The sequence below is a fragment of the Bombus huntii genome, chromosome 8 (assembly GCF_024542735.1).
Source record: "Bombus huntii isolate Logan2020A chromosome 8, iyBomHunt1.1, whole genome shotgun sequence".
Taxonomy (NCBI): domain Eukaryota; kingdom Metazoa; phylum Arthropoda; class Insecta; order Hymenoptera; family Apidae; genus Bombus; species Bombus huntii.
In genome coordinates this window covers 3,426,504-3,443,437 of record NC_066245.1, presented here as the reverse complement: position 1 = coordinate 3,443,437, position 16,934 = coordinate 3,426,504, and the positions used below count along the sequence as shown (strand labels likewise).

At 29.4% G+C, this 16,934-nt stretch overlaps 4 protein-coding genes across 7 annotated transcripts; 2 read left to right on the top strand and 2 right to left on the bottom strand.

Annotated features, from left to right (window-relative positions):
• Window positions 1-8: 8 nt before the first annotated feature.
• LOC126868191 (E3 ubiquitin-protein ligase SH3RF3-like) lies at window positions 9-7,580 on the bottom strand. 4 transcript variants are annotated; one of them, XM_050623416.1, is made up of 15 exons: window positions 7,443-7,580; window positions 6,944-7,330; window positions 6,460-6,697; window positions 6,270-6,384; window positions 6,091-6,189; window positions 5,836-5,972; window positions 5,590-5,713; window positions 5,123-5,446; window positions 4,747-5,036; window positions 4,352-4,677; window positions 4,086-4,288; window positions 3,846-3,988; window positions 3,226-3,393; window positions 2,629-2,742; window positions 9-2,558 (listed from the first exon to the last, which is right to left on the bottom strand). In XM_050623416.1, exons 3-15 carry the CDS (start codon window positions 6,690-6,692, stop codon window positions 2,375-2,377), a joined length of 2,460 nt encoding a protein of 819 aa, XP_050479373.1. In that variant the 5' UTR covers window positions 6,693-6,697; window positions 6,944-7,330; window positions 7,443-7,580; the 3' UTR covers window positions 9-2,374. The 4 variants fall into 4 exon arrangements, 3 of the variants coding, with proteins under 3 accessions (XP_050479373.1, XP_050479370.1, XP_050479372.1); XM_050623413.1 differs by having other exon boundaries at window positions 6,460-7,330; XR_007690547.1 differs by having other exon boundaries at window positions 2,524-2,558; window positions 3,226-3,307; window positions 6,460-7,330; window positions 7,443-7,576.
• Window positions 7,581-8,477: 897 nt separating this feature from the next.
• On the top strand, window positions 8,478-12,087 carry LOC126868258 (phosphatidylinositol transfer protein alpha isoform). The gene is made up of 6 exons (XM_050623543.1): window positions 8,478-8,693; window positions 9,088-9,118; window positions 9,681-9,944; window positions 10,023-10,100; window positions 10,173-10,553; window positions 10,630-12,087. Exons 1-6 carry the CDS (start codon window positions 8,677-8,679, stop codon window positions 10,672-10,674), a joined length of 816 nt encoding a protein of 271 aa, XP_050479500.1. The 5' UTR covers window positions 8,478-8,676; the 3' UTR covers window positions 10,675-12,087.
• A 238-nt stretch (window positions 12,088-12,325) lies between these two features.
• On the bottom strand, window positions 12,326-14,204 carry LOC126868248 (short-chain specific acyl-CoA dehydrogenase, mitochondrial). The gene is made up of 5 exons (XM_050623532.1): window positions 14,056-14,204; window positions 13,876-13,975; window positions 13,038-13,705; window positions 12,746-12,969; window positions 12,326-12,684 (listed from the first exon to the last, which is right to left on the bottom strand). The coding sequence occupies exons 1-5, from the start codon at window positions 14,075-14,077 to the stop codon at window positions 12,472-12,474; spliced, it is 1,227 nt and encodes a 408-aa protein (XP_050479489.1). The 5' UTR covers window positions 14,078-14,204; the 3' UTR covers window positions 12,326-12,471.
• A 669-nt stretch (window positions 14,205-14,873) lies between these two features.
• Window positions 14,874-16,826, top strand: LOC126868252 (uncharacterized). The gene is made up of 5 exons (XM_050623537.1): window positions 14,874-15,016; window positions 15,319-15,622; window positions 15,783-15,944; window positions 16,077-16,482; window positions 16,585-16,826. The coding sequence occupies exons 1-5, from the start codon at window positions 14,901-14,903 to the stop codon at window positions 16,683-16,685; spliced, it is 1,089 nt and encodes a 362-aa protein (XP_050479494.1). The 5' UTR covers window positions 14,874-14,900; the 3' UTR covers window positions 16,686-16,826.
• The last annotated feature ends 108 nt before the right edge of the window (window positions 16,827-16,934 follow it).

The window sequence follows — 16,934 nt, the reverse complement described above, 5'->3', positions numbered from 1 at the left end:
ATGAAAACTGAGTTTAATTTTTTTTTTGAGTCGTATTTTATTTACAATTCTAAACTATATTCATATTACTGTACTTATTTCAGAATGTAATTCAAATTACGCTTTAAATTAAAAATGAATAAAGTTCAACAAATCATATCATTTGTAAATTTCAATATTTTCATTACCACATACATCAATGTATATTATTACTGTTTGCATTACTATTTGAAATTTACCTGCCATAATGAAGTATTATTTGTTTTATAAGATATTATCGCTACTAATAAGTTACTTAATTCCATGTTATATAAAACACCTACATATAAATACATTTTATATGGTGTATACTACTAAATACGAAGATATATTTTTTATAACATCAGAGGAAGAGAGAAGGTAATTTATATATTAGAAAAACAAACACATATGAAATTTTTATAGTCAGTATTTTCTCCATAAGTCTAAAACTATGTTTCTAAAATTTAGTAGATTTAAATTTTATATTCTTAGTGATTTTTGAATCACTAAATCAAATATTTTCGTTATTTCTTCCTCTGTTACCCTATTCATATATTGTATGTGCGTCTGTATGTGCTATGCACATATACATATATGTAGTCAGTAGAAACGATATAACGAGGTCATATATTAAAATATTAAAAGGTGACACAGGTTCATGTAGTAGCATTTTATATAATCAGCAAGAATCATTGCACTGTATAAAAGGTAATAAATTATGTATTTTTAGAATCTGCTTCTCAAACTGCATAATATATATTTTGTTAAATATATTACAAAGAAAAACATAATTCTGAGTTTATATCGTATGATTTTGAATTCAATTCGAACTTCTTATTTCTATATATGTGACTCAAATTGTTATTTTAGCATTCGAAACACGCGTAAACGTAATTTAACGCCTGACTGATTTCATGACCTTGATGTTGTTTCCACTGAATACACCAGTACAATAATAAAGATTTATAAAACACTTTTTTATAATGTTCTTGACACAGATACATAAATTAAATAAATTATAACATATATAGAAAAATAACACGCAATCAGACTTATTCTATGAATGATAAACATTGTTTTGAAATGAATATAATTAAAAATGATAAAATAACGTTAATAAAAAAATGTTTTCGGCAGATGTTTATACATAATTCATATTAGCATAGCATCTCCTACAGGAAAATAACAAATTTAACCAAATATTGATTATTATTCAGCCTTGGGAAGCTCATTAATTCACCTTAATAATTTCTTACTGTGTTTGAATGTTTAAATACCTCGTAAATAAGAAAAACATACACATTCAGTTGTACAGTACAGATATACAATTGATGTTACTACAAGTATTAATGTTATAGTTCACCTTTTTTGTTAAAATCTATTTAACTAAATGTCTACAATTATGCGGAAATATAGGCCAGTCTGATATAGCCAATCATATATTTAGCAAAACCAACATCGTAAAATTTGAAATCATTACATAATCTCACATATGTATATTTTTACATAAAAAAAAGATATATTAATATACAATATAAGACACACTTCATAGTGAAATGTTTTACATTTTTCTATATGATACGAATTACTATATTTTTCTAAGAAAAATGTCTATAAAAGGAAACGTTTGTCAAAGCTGATCATACTAATATAAAAAATGATATAATTTTTTATGTTCATACAACTTCAATAACATCATAAAATATATCATATAAATTTTTTAAATGCAACAATTCAAAGAAATTAAACAAAATCTTAACAGTAATCCCGTTATTTTTTTTCAAACTGGTATTTAAGCAACAATTGCTTGTATAAAATTGCAAAAAAAGTATGCGATAATATATTTAATAATAATTTAAGCTTCATGAAAATTCAAATTATCTGATCTTAAAATATTACTATACGTGAACAAAAACTTAAAATGTAAATAAAATAATTTCATAGACCTCTATGATGAATTATGAAACTGATCTTGTATTAGTAAAAAAAGACAGTAATAATACATTTTTCTGTAATTATGTTTGTTCAAATGGCAGTATTGTTGTAATATAATCTCTTACTTCCTTAATTGCTTTAATAATTTCTGTTGAATATAATATCAACGGCAGTATCCATTTTGGACAATTTCACTATATTTCATTCATTGCATAATTAAAAAAATTCTTTATGTTATAATCATAATAAAACCATATAAACATACTACATGTAACATACAAGTATATGTTTACTGTACTATTTAGTACATTTAGTACACTTACCTTCATATTAATGATTATACCTTTAATAAACCTGAAAATTGGTGTGCAATATGTCACCATCAGCTCGTGCAGTATTATATACAAGTTTCTAATACGAAATGGTTTTGCGCTGTATCTCAGAAAGCTTCGACGAAACTTGCCGGGAAAAGGCCTGTACGACCAGTTCTTTGTTGAGTGCCTTTGTACCAGCCATCATCGCGTTTTTTGTGCACATAAATAATATCTCCTACTCGAAGTTCAAGTTCAAACTCGCTATTAGGTGGATATGGCACAATACAACGAAATCTGTATACTCGCTCGCTGAAGGAAAAAAATATTAATAATTAGATAAAAAATAAAAATGCAAAATGATTTAAGTGATAATTTTTACCGTTCGCGTGTGGGTTGTTGCTTCGTTTGTTTTCCCATACCAGCATCTAATGAGTTACTCTTACGGTGATGATTTCCCATCGGTGTACATGCCATTCCACCCGATTCGTTAGATCTGTGAATATTAATGATAAAAATAAAAGTAGAATTGTAATAGTTTCAAGAAATTCGTTAACTTTATGTAATGATTATGCATTAAATGCACACATACTCAATCAACAAGCAAATGTTTGATAAAATCCATAATTTGAAAGAATAATAACAACTACGAAAACGCAACTGAAAAATAGGAATGAAATATATTTTAATGCCATCAACATAATCAAGCATTTGTAACACATATTTTCTAATTTTTGCAATATTTATCATCATACTTACCTATATGTATATATAGCATTATTATACATCTAATTGCAAATGTTAATTCAGTTAAACATATGCATCACACAATTATTACGTACATATTTTATTATAAAAGACTAAATACAATTTCCGTTTTCTATATGAGCTGGACAAATATATCAAGATAAATACATTTTACTGTAGATGTTAATTTTCAGTCACTTTATTTGTCAGACATATAATTTCAATAACTAACCTCTGGAGGATCGAGACCGGTAAAGATGGTCTCTCCTTGTATTTTAGTCTTTGTGAAGATGTGACATGTCCTTGGACAGAGCCTGGACACAAACGATGATGGTTGTTTGAAGCATTTAATTCCTGTGTAGCTCCCACTTGTAGCAACTGACTTGGGCAAGATCCTGATCTAATTTTAAATATATCCGCCCAACCCCCCCGTGTGGAATTAGACAAATAATTCAACACGTGCAGCTCATATTGTGTTAAAAAATATGGTAAACAGTAAAAAAAAAACAATCTAAGAGTTTTAACTATTTTGCACAATGTACAATTAATTTACTATTTTTTTCCTATATATGTATAAACATTGCAATTATACAGTGAATTCAACAATTATACAACACATAACAAAAATACATATACATAATTACATACATTTTACATTGTACACAAAAACATAAACAATTTTGGATAACAGTGCATGCAAACTGTTAAACAAATATGTTCATTACGCCACGAACATGCAAATCATTATTTTATGCAAAAATTATTTTATTTTCCTTAAATTTGTATATTCAAATACGCTATCATACTTATATAAAGCATGGCTTTTTGTTACTGCAATAAAAAGAAGCTTACCGAACATGTACTGGATTGATGGAATTGCCATCTTCAAAAACAGGGTTATCCATGGAATATGTAGTAGGTGGTGGTGATTTTGATTTCTTAATATTCGTTAACCGGCGCATTAAAGAAACACATTTATCCTTCTTTTCCTTCTGCTGTAGTTCGAAAATATATATGTATGTTTCATTTATATGTCTATGTTTGTATAATAAGAAAACAAATATCATATATTATGGAAAGATAAGCTTATACCTTTTCAGTGTTTTTAGGCACAGAAACAGATGCGGTAGAAGAAGGTGAAGCTACTGCATGTAGAACACTATTTGGGCTTTTGTTTACTTCATTCATTATGGAAGAAGTGGCACCAGTAACAACAGTTCCACTGTTGCTAACACCAGTAACTGTAGTTGTAGTCATTAATGACTGTGGTAAAGTAACCTGTTTTCCAGGAGATGCTAAAACAAGAAGCAATCTCATGTATATTCTAATATAATGTTTTCTATAAAATCATTACGTACAAATATTCGATGACATAACAGCACTGTGGCTACGTCCAAGAGGATTTGCTGAATTTTGTTCCTTATATCGAGGCGGACTGTTTTCTTGACTTTGTGTTTGGCTTTGCCCATGCCAAGACGATGATACCATAAAAGATGGACTAATAGCACGTGGTGGCAATTCTGGTGGTAACAATGTACGTGCATTATAAGGTTGAGGAGTAGCTCCTTTATTCTTGGTATAAGTAGTAGTTATCCGTGACTCGGTATTATTTTGACTCGTTGAAGATGGAAAGTTTTGATGCTGTCCTGTATTTGGTGAACCTCGACACAAGCCACGTTGACACCTACGAAAATAGAATTATTTAAAATCAAGAAATTATATTGTGTATTCCTATTGTAAGTATTTCATATACTTAGCAAGCGTAACATAATTTCCAGGAAAGACTCCACACTTTTGTGTACGATTAGAAGTTCCTTTAAACCATCCATCTTGACATCGTTCTGTTACCATATAAACGCCACCTTTTCGTAATTCAAGTTCATCCGCTTTCTGCGGTTTATATGGATACAGAGCTATGTATGCAGCTGGTAAATGAGTATTTCCGGTTGTGGCAGACGAACTCTGTGACGACTGTGCAAGAGCAAGATCACTGCTACCGCTTCGCCTATGACGAAGATTATGATCTGCAATGCTGGTACTTGTCTGAGAAATGAAAATAAAAATTTACTGTTATAAACATAAAGTTTGTAAAATTTTTAATCATGTTGCTGTTAAATAAACTTTTTTACCTGTAGTGAAGAAAATGAATCATTACTGCAATTGTTAGTACTGCTGCCAATGGCATTGTCTACTGCAGGACTAAGTATTTCAGCACTGTGTCTGTGATGTGGATGAGCTTGATGGCCAGTGTTAACAGCAGTGAAACTGTGACGCTTAACATTATGTCTATTTCCAACTGCAGGAGGAGATGTTGCTGGGCTACTGGGACTACTTGGAGCAGTACTAGAGCTACTAGATGTAGTTGAACTATTAGGGGTGTTTGGAGTAGTAGTTGAAGAACTACCTCCTGATGATACATTTGAAATGGAGTCAGAAACTGGTAAAACTGTATTCTGTTGATAAAATGTAAGAAATTGGTAAGCTTTGTTAAAGATATTTTTGGCATTTTGAAATGTTCAAAAATTAATATAAATTTATTGTATGTAATGGTATGTAATAATATAATAATAAATTAAATTAATTCTACTTATAATACCTGTACAAGTTGAGGTCGAGGTTGACTTGTTTGTAAATTACGCGAATGATCAGTCGGTATTAAGAGCGTGGTTTCTTCATTAGTGGGAGTAGGAGGTGCTACTCTTGATGGACCTGGTTGAGCACTATTTAAAGAAAACATTATCATATTCAAACAATCACGCATAATACCAATATCACTATTTAATTATTGATTCTAATTTCTATACTTAAACTTTATTTTTAAGGACAAAATCATAAAAATTACTTCGTTGATAGTTTCATTAAAGCTCTTGCCACACTATTTAGTTCTACAAAAGCCAATGGGAAGATGCCAATTCTATCCAAAAGTTTTCCTTCTGCCCAATTTTCATCAACTCTTCTAATAACACTAATAATTTCACCCTGTAAAGTCATTTAAAAATATTATTGATGTTATTTTTACAATACTTGTTACAAAATAAAAATAAAAAATTTAATATTAAATTATTATTGAATATTAAATATATAGATATTCACATACCTTATTAAATGTAAGACAGCCATCTTCATCATCATTAGTCATTCTAAAATCATACAAAGCTTTGCACTGAGGAACATCTGGTGTTAATGGTGTGATTACCTATATAAATAAAACATTACATTAAATACTAAATACTTTTTATATCTTTATATTAAACTATAAAATATATTTTAATATACCTGAACATAAGATAAAGGAAAAACTCCATGACTACTAGCACTCTCTCCAAAACACCAATTATTATCAATTTTCTTACGAAGGATAACAATGTCACCTTTTTTAAATGACAAGTCTCTAAAATATGAAACAATTAATAAAATACTGTTTGAATAAATACTAACTTGATTTTCACGGAGATTATAAACTTACCCTGGAACTTTGGACACATAATCATAGATTGCTCGGCCATATGTTTGATTGTGTAATTGAAGTTGTTTTGCCGTTGCATTACCATGCCGAACTGGTTCATTTGTGAAAGCAACAGGAGTAGGACTAGTAGTTACAATAGGAGTCGAAGTAACTTGGTGACCACCAAACAGTCTTTGAGGTCCTGCGTTGCTTTTAGTTATAGATTTCGTAGATTTAGGAGCTGCATTTCGCATTCCTTCTAAAATACGCATTAGCAATACATTAGGAGGCAGGTCATCCACTTTAGCATCAACCAAAATGCGACATTCAGGGCAGCGTAATTCGCGGTGAGTGCTAACTATCTCTTCTAAACATTTCTTGCAAAAGGTATGTTGACAGGGAAGTACTTTGCTCGATGTATCTAATCGCTCGAGACATACCGAGCATTCTAACAAATCATTCAGCATACATTCGTCCATTCTGATTTGAATCTTGAAACGCTTACTTTCAGTCTTTCTTTTTCTTCAATTTGTTTGGTTATATGTCCGCTTTTTCGAAACGTAGCTTCTCCAGCTTTTCTAATCTTCCCACGCGTTTCGTCTTCTTTGCACTCACAAGCCACCATACATTTGACGTACTTATCTTCTATATAACATGTAACAACGAAACTCGATTGATAATTATAATAGTCCACCAATGAGCACACCTCGCGAAAAAATATGCGTACATGTTACTCAATCCCTCTTCTAACTTTCAAACGACTATTCCATCTTTTCATTTACCCTAAACCAAATATTCTTAGGCGCGTCAGTATACGCGCTGTCATCCAAGTACATTTCGTCACACACACCAAACCATATCGATCAATCGGACTCGTCGATTACAGTCGATTCTAAAATGAGCCAACGAATGTTACATGATATGTAACATCTATGCACAATATACATTTTATAACCAAATATGTCATTATGAAACAACATTTAATACAAATATATAAAACTTACTTTTGATGCGAAATTTGCATGTACGCGCAATCTAATATTATTTTGAAAACTGAATATATAGAATAACCTTTTAATTTGTTATACAGTTATAAATACTTGCATAGAGAAATTTTGAAACTTATGTGTCATAGATTCGATTATTGCATAACCTATATCGTATAGATTTATAAATATATTCTTAATGAAAAATTAAGTTGTAACTTTCAAAGTTAATGATTATATCTTTTAACAATTTCTGTAAAAATGTCCCTTAATATCCAGATAAAAATCAACCAATCAAAACAGCTCTTTTATTTTTAAGACGTATATAAGAAAAAATTATCTACTTATAAAATTTTAATATATTAATCATATAGAAATATCTTTTTATATATAGAAATATATTTTTTACTTTTAACAATTTATTCAGCAAACAATATTTATAATGGTTGTACAACTTGTTCATTGATACGAATTATACTGTTAAAAATTATAATATATTGTGTTTTGTAATACATGTGATATTAAAATTCACGATACGTTACCTTATTCCAATATCTATTATTATGTCATTATGTAATTAATCCTACTGCATAACTTAATTATTATATTAGAAGCTATAAACTGTAAATTATAATCCTTAATTGAATATTTATTCGATTTAAATATAATGTCCTATTTATATATCCCGTATTCCTTTATATTCAATTTTCATGAAAGTCATGGTGAATTTTGTAGCTTTTTAATTTCAAATTTCATTCATATATACATACATATATATGTTCATAATGTATTTAAATATATTCTAAATTGAATCAAACAGGAACTGTAAATTAAATATATGATTCACTAACAATAGGTAATAAATTAATAAATGATATATCTAGTAATTGTTCCCATATTTTTATTTGTATATTTCTATACAAAATCCCCAGATAAAATTATTGTAAACTGATAGATGATAAATGCGCATGCGAACTAAGGTGCATGTAAGCATGACGTCATTTGCAAAGTGTCTGTGAGATAAGAGTGGGGAAATTCAATGCACTCGTGTGCGCAAGTATGTGTGCTCTTTAGTGGCTGTAGCAGTGTGTCTGGTCGGTAATACGAGTGTGTGGCAGTCGGTTGAGAAGTCGACGCCGTTGTATGCGTATGACTGCGGGTTGAGAGATAACACGAGTGAATTTGCTGAAGCAAGGGTGGTTCTGTGTGGTCGCACTGAAATTACTGAAGCCCATGTGCTCTGCTTGTTAAAATGCTCATCAAAGAATTGTAAGTTTTTTCGAGATTTTTCGCTGTTAATTTAACACATCGCGCGATAAGGAAGTAGTCGTCGAACATTTAAAAGCAATTCTTGGAGATATGGTTACTAATCTTTAACGGCGGGTGGGATTGGAGGGGTAAAGAGGGATGTACTTTCATCCCTTGCCATCCATACGGACAAAATTTTAATATGTGATGAAAATATCATTTTAACTGATGAGTAACGTTTCAAAAGATATTCATTCGTCATACGTTATTATCTATCGTTTGGTTTTCGATACTTAGTGTATAGTACTTAATATCATACTTAAGTGTACTCAAGGTCGTTGCTCATAAATATGTAGTCATCTTTTTACTTATTATTTAATTGAACACAAATATAATTTATTTCTCTTTGTTTCAGCCGTGTCACTTTACCTCTTAATGTGAAAGAGGTATGTATTTAATGAATAGCAAGGTCTTATTATAATGACCCATTTTGAAATGTGTTATTACTATGGAAAAAGAAACAATTCAAATTAGCTTTTACATCATTACTATGTCATTAGGAAAAATTCAAATCATTTAATTAATACTTATTTAGAAGCACGTAACTATTTTGAATGTTGTTTTGAATCTTTATTCCAGTGTATATGACAAATGTTACCAGATCATGCTGATTTCATTATTATATTTATTGTTACTTAATTTTGTGATGTAACAAATCTTTTCTTCTGCCCAATTACCTTAGTCTAGTCTTTAATTATCTGGTAACATATGTTTATTAAGCTTGTTTTACTTTTATACTTTATGAGGGAAAAGAATTATTTAAAGTTATTATAATTTAATAATATTTTATTTAATAAATAAATTATAGACGTTACAGTTTTCTTGTAAGACAAGTTATACTTTTAGGTAATTAGGTGTTATTTTTTATTTTATACATTTTTGTTATTAAAATACATTTTTTACTGTCTTTATGATATCTATTATAAAATGTGATTTACTTTATGGCAGTATCAAGTGGCTCAGCTGTATTCTGTAGCAGAAGCTAGCAAAAATAATACTGGAGGAGGAGAGGGTATACAAGTACTAAAAAATGAGCCATTCACAAATTATCCTTTGCTTGGTGGCAAATATTCTTCAGGTCAATATACATACAAGATTTATCATTTAGCTAGTAAAGTGCCTGCTTTTATTCGCATTATGCTGCCAAAGAATTCCTTAGAAATTCATGAGGAAGCTTGGAATGCTTATCCTTATTGCAAAACGGTCATTACTGTAAGTACAATTTGTTCACAAAAATATTCCTAATGATTTTCTGATGTGTATTTTGATCTATTATTATCTTTTGTACAGAATCCTGGATATATGAAAGAACACTTTGTAATTATGATCGAATCATTTCACATTGATGATGTTGGAAATCAACATAATGTGTGTATAAAAATTAAAAAAAATAATTCATTTTGTTTTTTATATATTATATTATTATTTTCTAATTAATAGGTTCATGAATTACCTCCTGATAAATTAAAGATAAGAGAAGTAATACATATAGATATTGCAAATGATCCAATTGCAAGTACTGATTACAAAGAGGATGAGGACCCAACCAAATTTAAATCTGTGAAAACAGGTCGGGGTCCTCTTATAGGTAAAGATTGGAAGAATAATGTTCAACCTGTAATGACATGCTATAAGTTAGTCACTTGTGAATTTAAATGGTTTGGTCTACAAAGTCGTGTTGAAAACTTTATACAAAAAGCAGAAAGGCGTCTTTTTACTAACTTCCATAGGCAAGTCTTTTGTTGGATAGATCGTTGGTATGGTTTAACTATGGAAGATATTAGAGCAATTGAGGAAAGCACAAAAGAAGAATTAGATAGAGTAAGTAACTTTTTCACTTTAAATTACTGCAATTTATACCTCACACTTAATTGCAAACAATCTTTAAATTTTTCAGCAAAGAGATCAAGGAGAAGTAAGGGGTATGCGAGCTGATGATTGAGGCTTTGATAGCTTCTATTACGAATGGTTAAATCAATTTCCTTATATGTCTCAGATACATATGCATACCTATAGAAATACACTCACATATGTTTTGTCATAGGCGATCCTGCAGGATCGGGACAATTTCCAGAATTTAAGTGTCTAGATTCTGTGTCTACTACAATTACTTATGATTTTAATTTATTTACATTTACAAGCGTTTTAGATAAATGTATCTACAGTCAAAGATTATAATATAGCCAATAATAAGAGAGAGAGAGCTGATACACAGATCAGTTCAACTTATATGATGTATAAAATATCCAAGAAAAGAGTACAGTTCGATAAAAATCAATATAGGTGGAAAAAATGTAATTGTTATTTAACACCATAGTAGTTCGATATTAAAATTTATAAATAAGTCGTTCGGAATGCTTGCTGCATAACACAAATAAGAACGTTTGACACAAAGATTGTGAGTCCAATGACAGTTCGCGATTTGTGTTTTAGATTCATTATGTTATGGTTTGAAGTCAAGAGAAATATCACTATATTTATATAACCATTGTTTTAATAAGTTTATATAACATGGCCTGAGGTTTTTCAAGCTCAATTATATAGTATGTAATAATCAGAAAAATTAAACAAAACTATTTTAGCAGTTCTATGAATGACAATTGATTTTGTGATAATTTACTAACATTCAATATTACAATTAGGAATAGACAAAATGACAAATGATTAGTAAATTATAATAATTGTGCTTTGCTTACGTTTCTTGCTTCTAATTAAGGAATTAAAAGAAAATCTATGCATCAAAATTAGGACCAACTTGATAAACTTTAATTAAATCAATTTTAATTATTGTACTAACATATTATTTGTGAAAAATATGAAAATAATTATATAAAATAACTGAATTGATATACAGATATACATATATATGAAAGAAGAAAAAACTATGTCAATGTGAAAGTCGGCAAACACTGAAAGAGTGCACTATTGTATATAAAAAGAGGCATACAATGAAATTCTGATTGAAATGTTACATACACTTATATATTTCTTTGCATTCCAATAGATCTCTGTACAACAAATGGAATTTAAATGTCATATCCAACATGTTTGCTTATGCAAAAGCAAAGAAAGAATTCGGTAAGAATATAGTTGGAAAACCGTAATTGTCGTTTGCACAAATTATATGTATATTGTTATCTGTTATACTGGGATCTATAGTGTAGTATTTAAGATAGTTTTAGAAATGCAATTTAGACAAAATATTCATTAAAGTTTTGAGGTCTTAATACAGGGAGTATTAGAGTTCATGCTGCTCAGTTGTGAATTTAGTCTTTAAGTATGATGTGCGATCTTATCGAATTACAATATTAGTAGAGATTTTAAAATAAAATCTCATTATGAGCAGTGTCTACCATCTCTATGCATTAATCTTACTTTAATAGATGATCTATTAGCCATTACCCCATAACGAGCAGGGTAGAAATCGCGAATAGAAATTCCTACGAAGTTACTAAGAAACTGATAATGCAGCATTAGTATAGACAGACATACATACATATGTATATAATATTTTGCGATATTTACATATATATATATATATATATATATATGTATATATTTTGTGACGTTGACTCATGTAGGAAAAAAGCTACTTTGCAACCATAATATATAAAATTTATTGATTTTTTCTCATGTAAGAAACAGATATATATATATAAAAAATTAATGGAATATATAAAAATATTTTGCTTGCATATAAAGGGTTTTAGTAAAAAAATATATATTACATCTAAATACTTCAATTAAGATTATATTCTTTGATAATATTTGCAGCAATAACTAGTCTTTGTATTTCTGATGTACCTTCATAAATTTCCGTAATACGTGCATCTCTGTAATGACGTTCTGCCGGCATATCAGTAACGTAACCCATACCACCTAAAATTTGTATACATTGATGAGTACAAAAAGTAGATGTTTCAGATGCCGACAACTTTGCCATAGCTGCTTCCTAAACAGGAACAAGAAAATTATTGATTACATTTAAGCTTAATTATTTTGTTTTGTCATACCTTTGTATAAGGTTTATTATTATCCTTAAGTGCGGCTGCTCGCCATGTTAATAATCTTGAACTTTCTAATTTTAGTGCCATGTCAGCAATTTTTTGTTGAATTATTTGTAGCTTTATGATAGAATTACCGAATGCTTGTCGTTTTGCTGCATACTCAACCGCACAGTCCAGAGATGCTTGAGCTATGCCTAAAGCTTGAGCAGCAATGCCTATTCTGCCAGCATCTAGAAATGTAATTTAGTTACTACACTTTTAGATGTTGCATTTATATGGATGTTAGTTTATTTCATACCTAGAGTCATCATTGCTATTTTAAAACCCATTCCTGGTTCTCCTAATATATTTTCTTTTGGTAAGTTACAATCTTCAAATATTAATGAACAGGTACTGCTTCCATGAATACCTAATTTATCTTCTTTCTTACCAACACTGAGTCCTTTTGTAAGTTTGTCAATTATGAATGTACTTATACCTTTATGCTTTTTAGATTTGTCTGTTGTAGCAAACAAGATAATTGCATCCGATTCATATGCATTTGTTATCCATGATTTTGTACCATTAATTATATAATTAGATCCATTTAATTTGGCAGTAGTAGAAGCAGCACCTGCATCACTACCATTGCCTGGTTCACTAAGAGCAAAACATCCAATCTTATTACCATTTGTAAAAGGAGTGATATATTTTTCTTTCTGATTTTTACTACCAAATTTTTCTATAGGACCTAAATATAGGGAATTATGTACACTCATTATAACACCTGTACTGGCACAAGCTCTAGATATTTCTTCCATTGCAATAACATAGGCCAAATAATCAAGCCCAGTTCCACCTACATTTTCGGGAACTGCTATGCTCATTAAACCCAGTTCACCCATTTTTTTTATTTGTTCTTTTGGATAAAGATGTTTCTTGTCTATTTCTCCCGCTAAAGGCTTTAATTCTCCTTCTGCAAAATCCCTATAATAATATTTATTATAGAATAAATAAAATAAATTACATTGCAGAAGAAAAAAATATGTATTATAAGATTACAGATTGTAATTTAAAATAAGTGTAATAAATCAGTTTAAGAGAGAGAAGCATTATCTTTACAGGAATAAAAATATTATAAGTAAATATATAAGTACCTGCATGTTTTGTGTAACATCTGATGAGTCTCTGATAGCATAGAAAGAGAAGCAATATTTCGAGTAACAGTATTATAGATTGTGGTTATATTTTGTGCAACTGCAGCAGAAAATTAATCATTAGGTTTTTATATCTTATATTTTTATCTCTAAAATAGCACTCTTTAAATGAAGACGTACCAAGTAACCTTATTTTGTACATTGTTACCAAGTTTCTTTAAAGTAACAATAATACTAATATTTCAACGTTTCAATAAATTAATTAAACCTAGTCTTAATTAAATCATTATATTTAATAATTCTATCTATACTGCTTTATATCGGTGATATCAATGACATACACACATATGCAAGCTGAATTTGAACAAATTATAGCAGTCAATCTTTTACTAAAGAAATTATTTTTATATGTATATTTAGAACAAAACTTAAGTGATTATAGTTGAATAGTTATCTTCATTATATGTTACTTATAAAAATGTTTAATATAAATTTGAAAAATAATAAACTCTTAACTACGTATTATTTGCAGATGGAGGGACAACTTGATGCAAAAAAGAAAACGAAAAGAGATAAATATGAAAATAATAACAATAATTTGTACATTGGAAAGATAAGTAGAGCCTCTTTTAGTATGCTCTTTTTTTATTTTAAATACTGTTTTTTAAGATCTGTTTTAACTAGATATACATAATTAATTTAAGGTACTTTTGTAATATGCCTTTTTTATTTTAAATATGTAGCAACTTTTTATTTTTATGTAAATGAAATGTATTTTATGTATTTATGCTATACGTTGACGTTTTTCATAGTCATAAACAAGCTTCAAAATTGGCCATATTTTATCGCGATATATTCAACGGCAATAAACAATCAATATGTTCGCGGGAGTAATACGAAAATCTGCGCATGTACGGATAGTATTCCTGTTCGATAATAACTGGTTTGTTTTTTCAGCTCCAGACAGTGAACCATAGAAATTTAACGAATAACAATAGGAATTTCTATTGAATAGAAATCAGAAGATGTCGAATAGTAAATGTGTTAAACAGTTACGCAAAAATTATGTTAAAGAACAGCAAGAAATGTCACATTCGGAAAAACTACGATTAATAGATGATGAGTTGAATGCATTTTACAAGTAAATTAATTTTCTTTTATGTATATAGATATAGTTTTTCTATCTAAAATTTGTATAATATTGGTTCTTATTAATGTTTTTAGCTTTGTTCCAAAGAATGACATATTTTTGTATTGTTCATATGTAAACATATTGTTCACATGTTTGTTATTAATCTTCTATTAACTCTTTACATTATCTAATTATTCTTTTACCAGTATTTTATATATTATATACATGGTAAAATATTTTTAATATATTAATTATATTACATTACATGATTTTAATTAATTATCATTATATTTCATATGACTGGTTTGTAGATATTGTCAACAGGCTGGTTTCACAGAAGAAGAAATGGATATTATTTGTCAACCATTGGTGGCTGCAATGCGACGTTCTTGGCTACAGCTTGTTTTCCGTGGAACGCTTGTTCTGATTGTCCTTGGAACTTTAGCTTGTCTAGCAGCCCAACTTGATTTTGTTGGAACACATTTTACTGCAATCAGTCGTCTTTTACTTATCAAAGTTCTTCCAATTTGGAACTGGCAACCCTTGTACTATGAAAATTGTATGATCAATAATCCTTTTTATAACGATTACATGATAACAGAGGAAGACTGTGTGGTACGATTATTAATATTGATTTAGATATTACTTTAAATAATGTTATAAAATGTATTTCACACAGTTTATTTTTCTATAAATGATTAATTCCGATATACAGAAAGTATTGAAAATATTTCCAGAAACTAGTCATTAATCTTTTCAAAAATTATATTTGCAGACTTGTGAAGCTCTAGAAACCATTGATCGTTTGTCAGATGTGAGATATCGCAATCTTGTTGATAATTATTTGAGTAGGGATGCACCTGCAATTATTACAGATGCAATGGACTCTTGGGCAGTTATGAACACAGATTATTTTTGGTTTGATAATATCACTCATGTAAGTACAAAAGAAGATATATTTTATAAAAGTATTGTATTTTTCTTTATTCTGAGAAAATAAATACATAATTCTAAGATAAACAATTTCATGTACATTAAACAAAATAAATGATGTATATTTTATCTACAGCTTTATTTAGAAAACGAACGCTTAATGGAAACAGTACCTTGTGCTTTAACTTCAAATCTGAGAACTGGTTCGTCCGACTTGGCAGCATTTTTACGTCGGGTACATTCACCTGAAGTAGCTAAATGGTTTGTCCACTGGCAAAATTGTGACATCAATGCGGTGAAGGTGTTGAGAAAATATTATCAACGCCCGTACTTTCTTTCAAGTACTGTCTCACCAGCACATTTTAATTGGGTCCTTATGTCTTCGGATTACAATAGTCCAAGTTATAAAAAGGTCGAACTAGATTCGGGTCTCATAGCTCTAGCTCAATTACGGGGAGCTACGCAACTTCGTTTGACTCCTATAAATCCTTGCAATAGTTCTTGTCCCGAACTAATAGCAGATTTGCATCAGGGCGAGATGCGTAAGTTGAATAATTCGTTGCACAGTTAGACTTTTGATGGTAGAAAAATTTAAATTAATAAACGTAATAGAACAGACTAAGCACTGATGACATTGATTTTAGTTGTTTTTACTAATTTAATGTGGACTTTGGAATACGCGCCGATGAGAGGATTAGACAACATCGCAATCTTGACTGAAACCGTCTGGGAGGAGGATACATAAACTATAACACTTTTCTCTTTATATTGCGTTAGTCCATGATATTCCGAATCCAAGTATATATCGCTTAATTAAATTATATGTACATGTACTCATTCTGCTACAGTGCATAGTTCACATTAAATAAAGTATTCTCGCTCATCAGATACGTGTATACTTATTTTATAGGTCGACCATTTTCTACTTTACGATAGCACGTATAAAACCTTTTATTTTACTATTCTATCGGAGGTTGAAGAAAAGGACTTGACG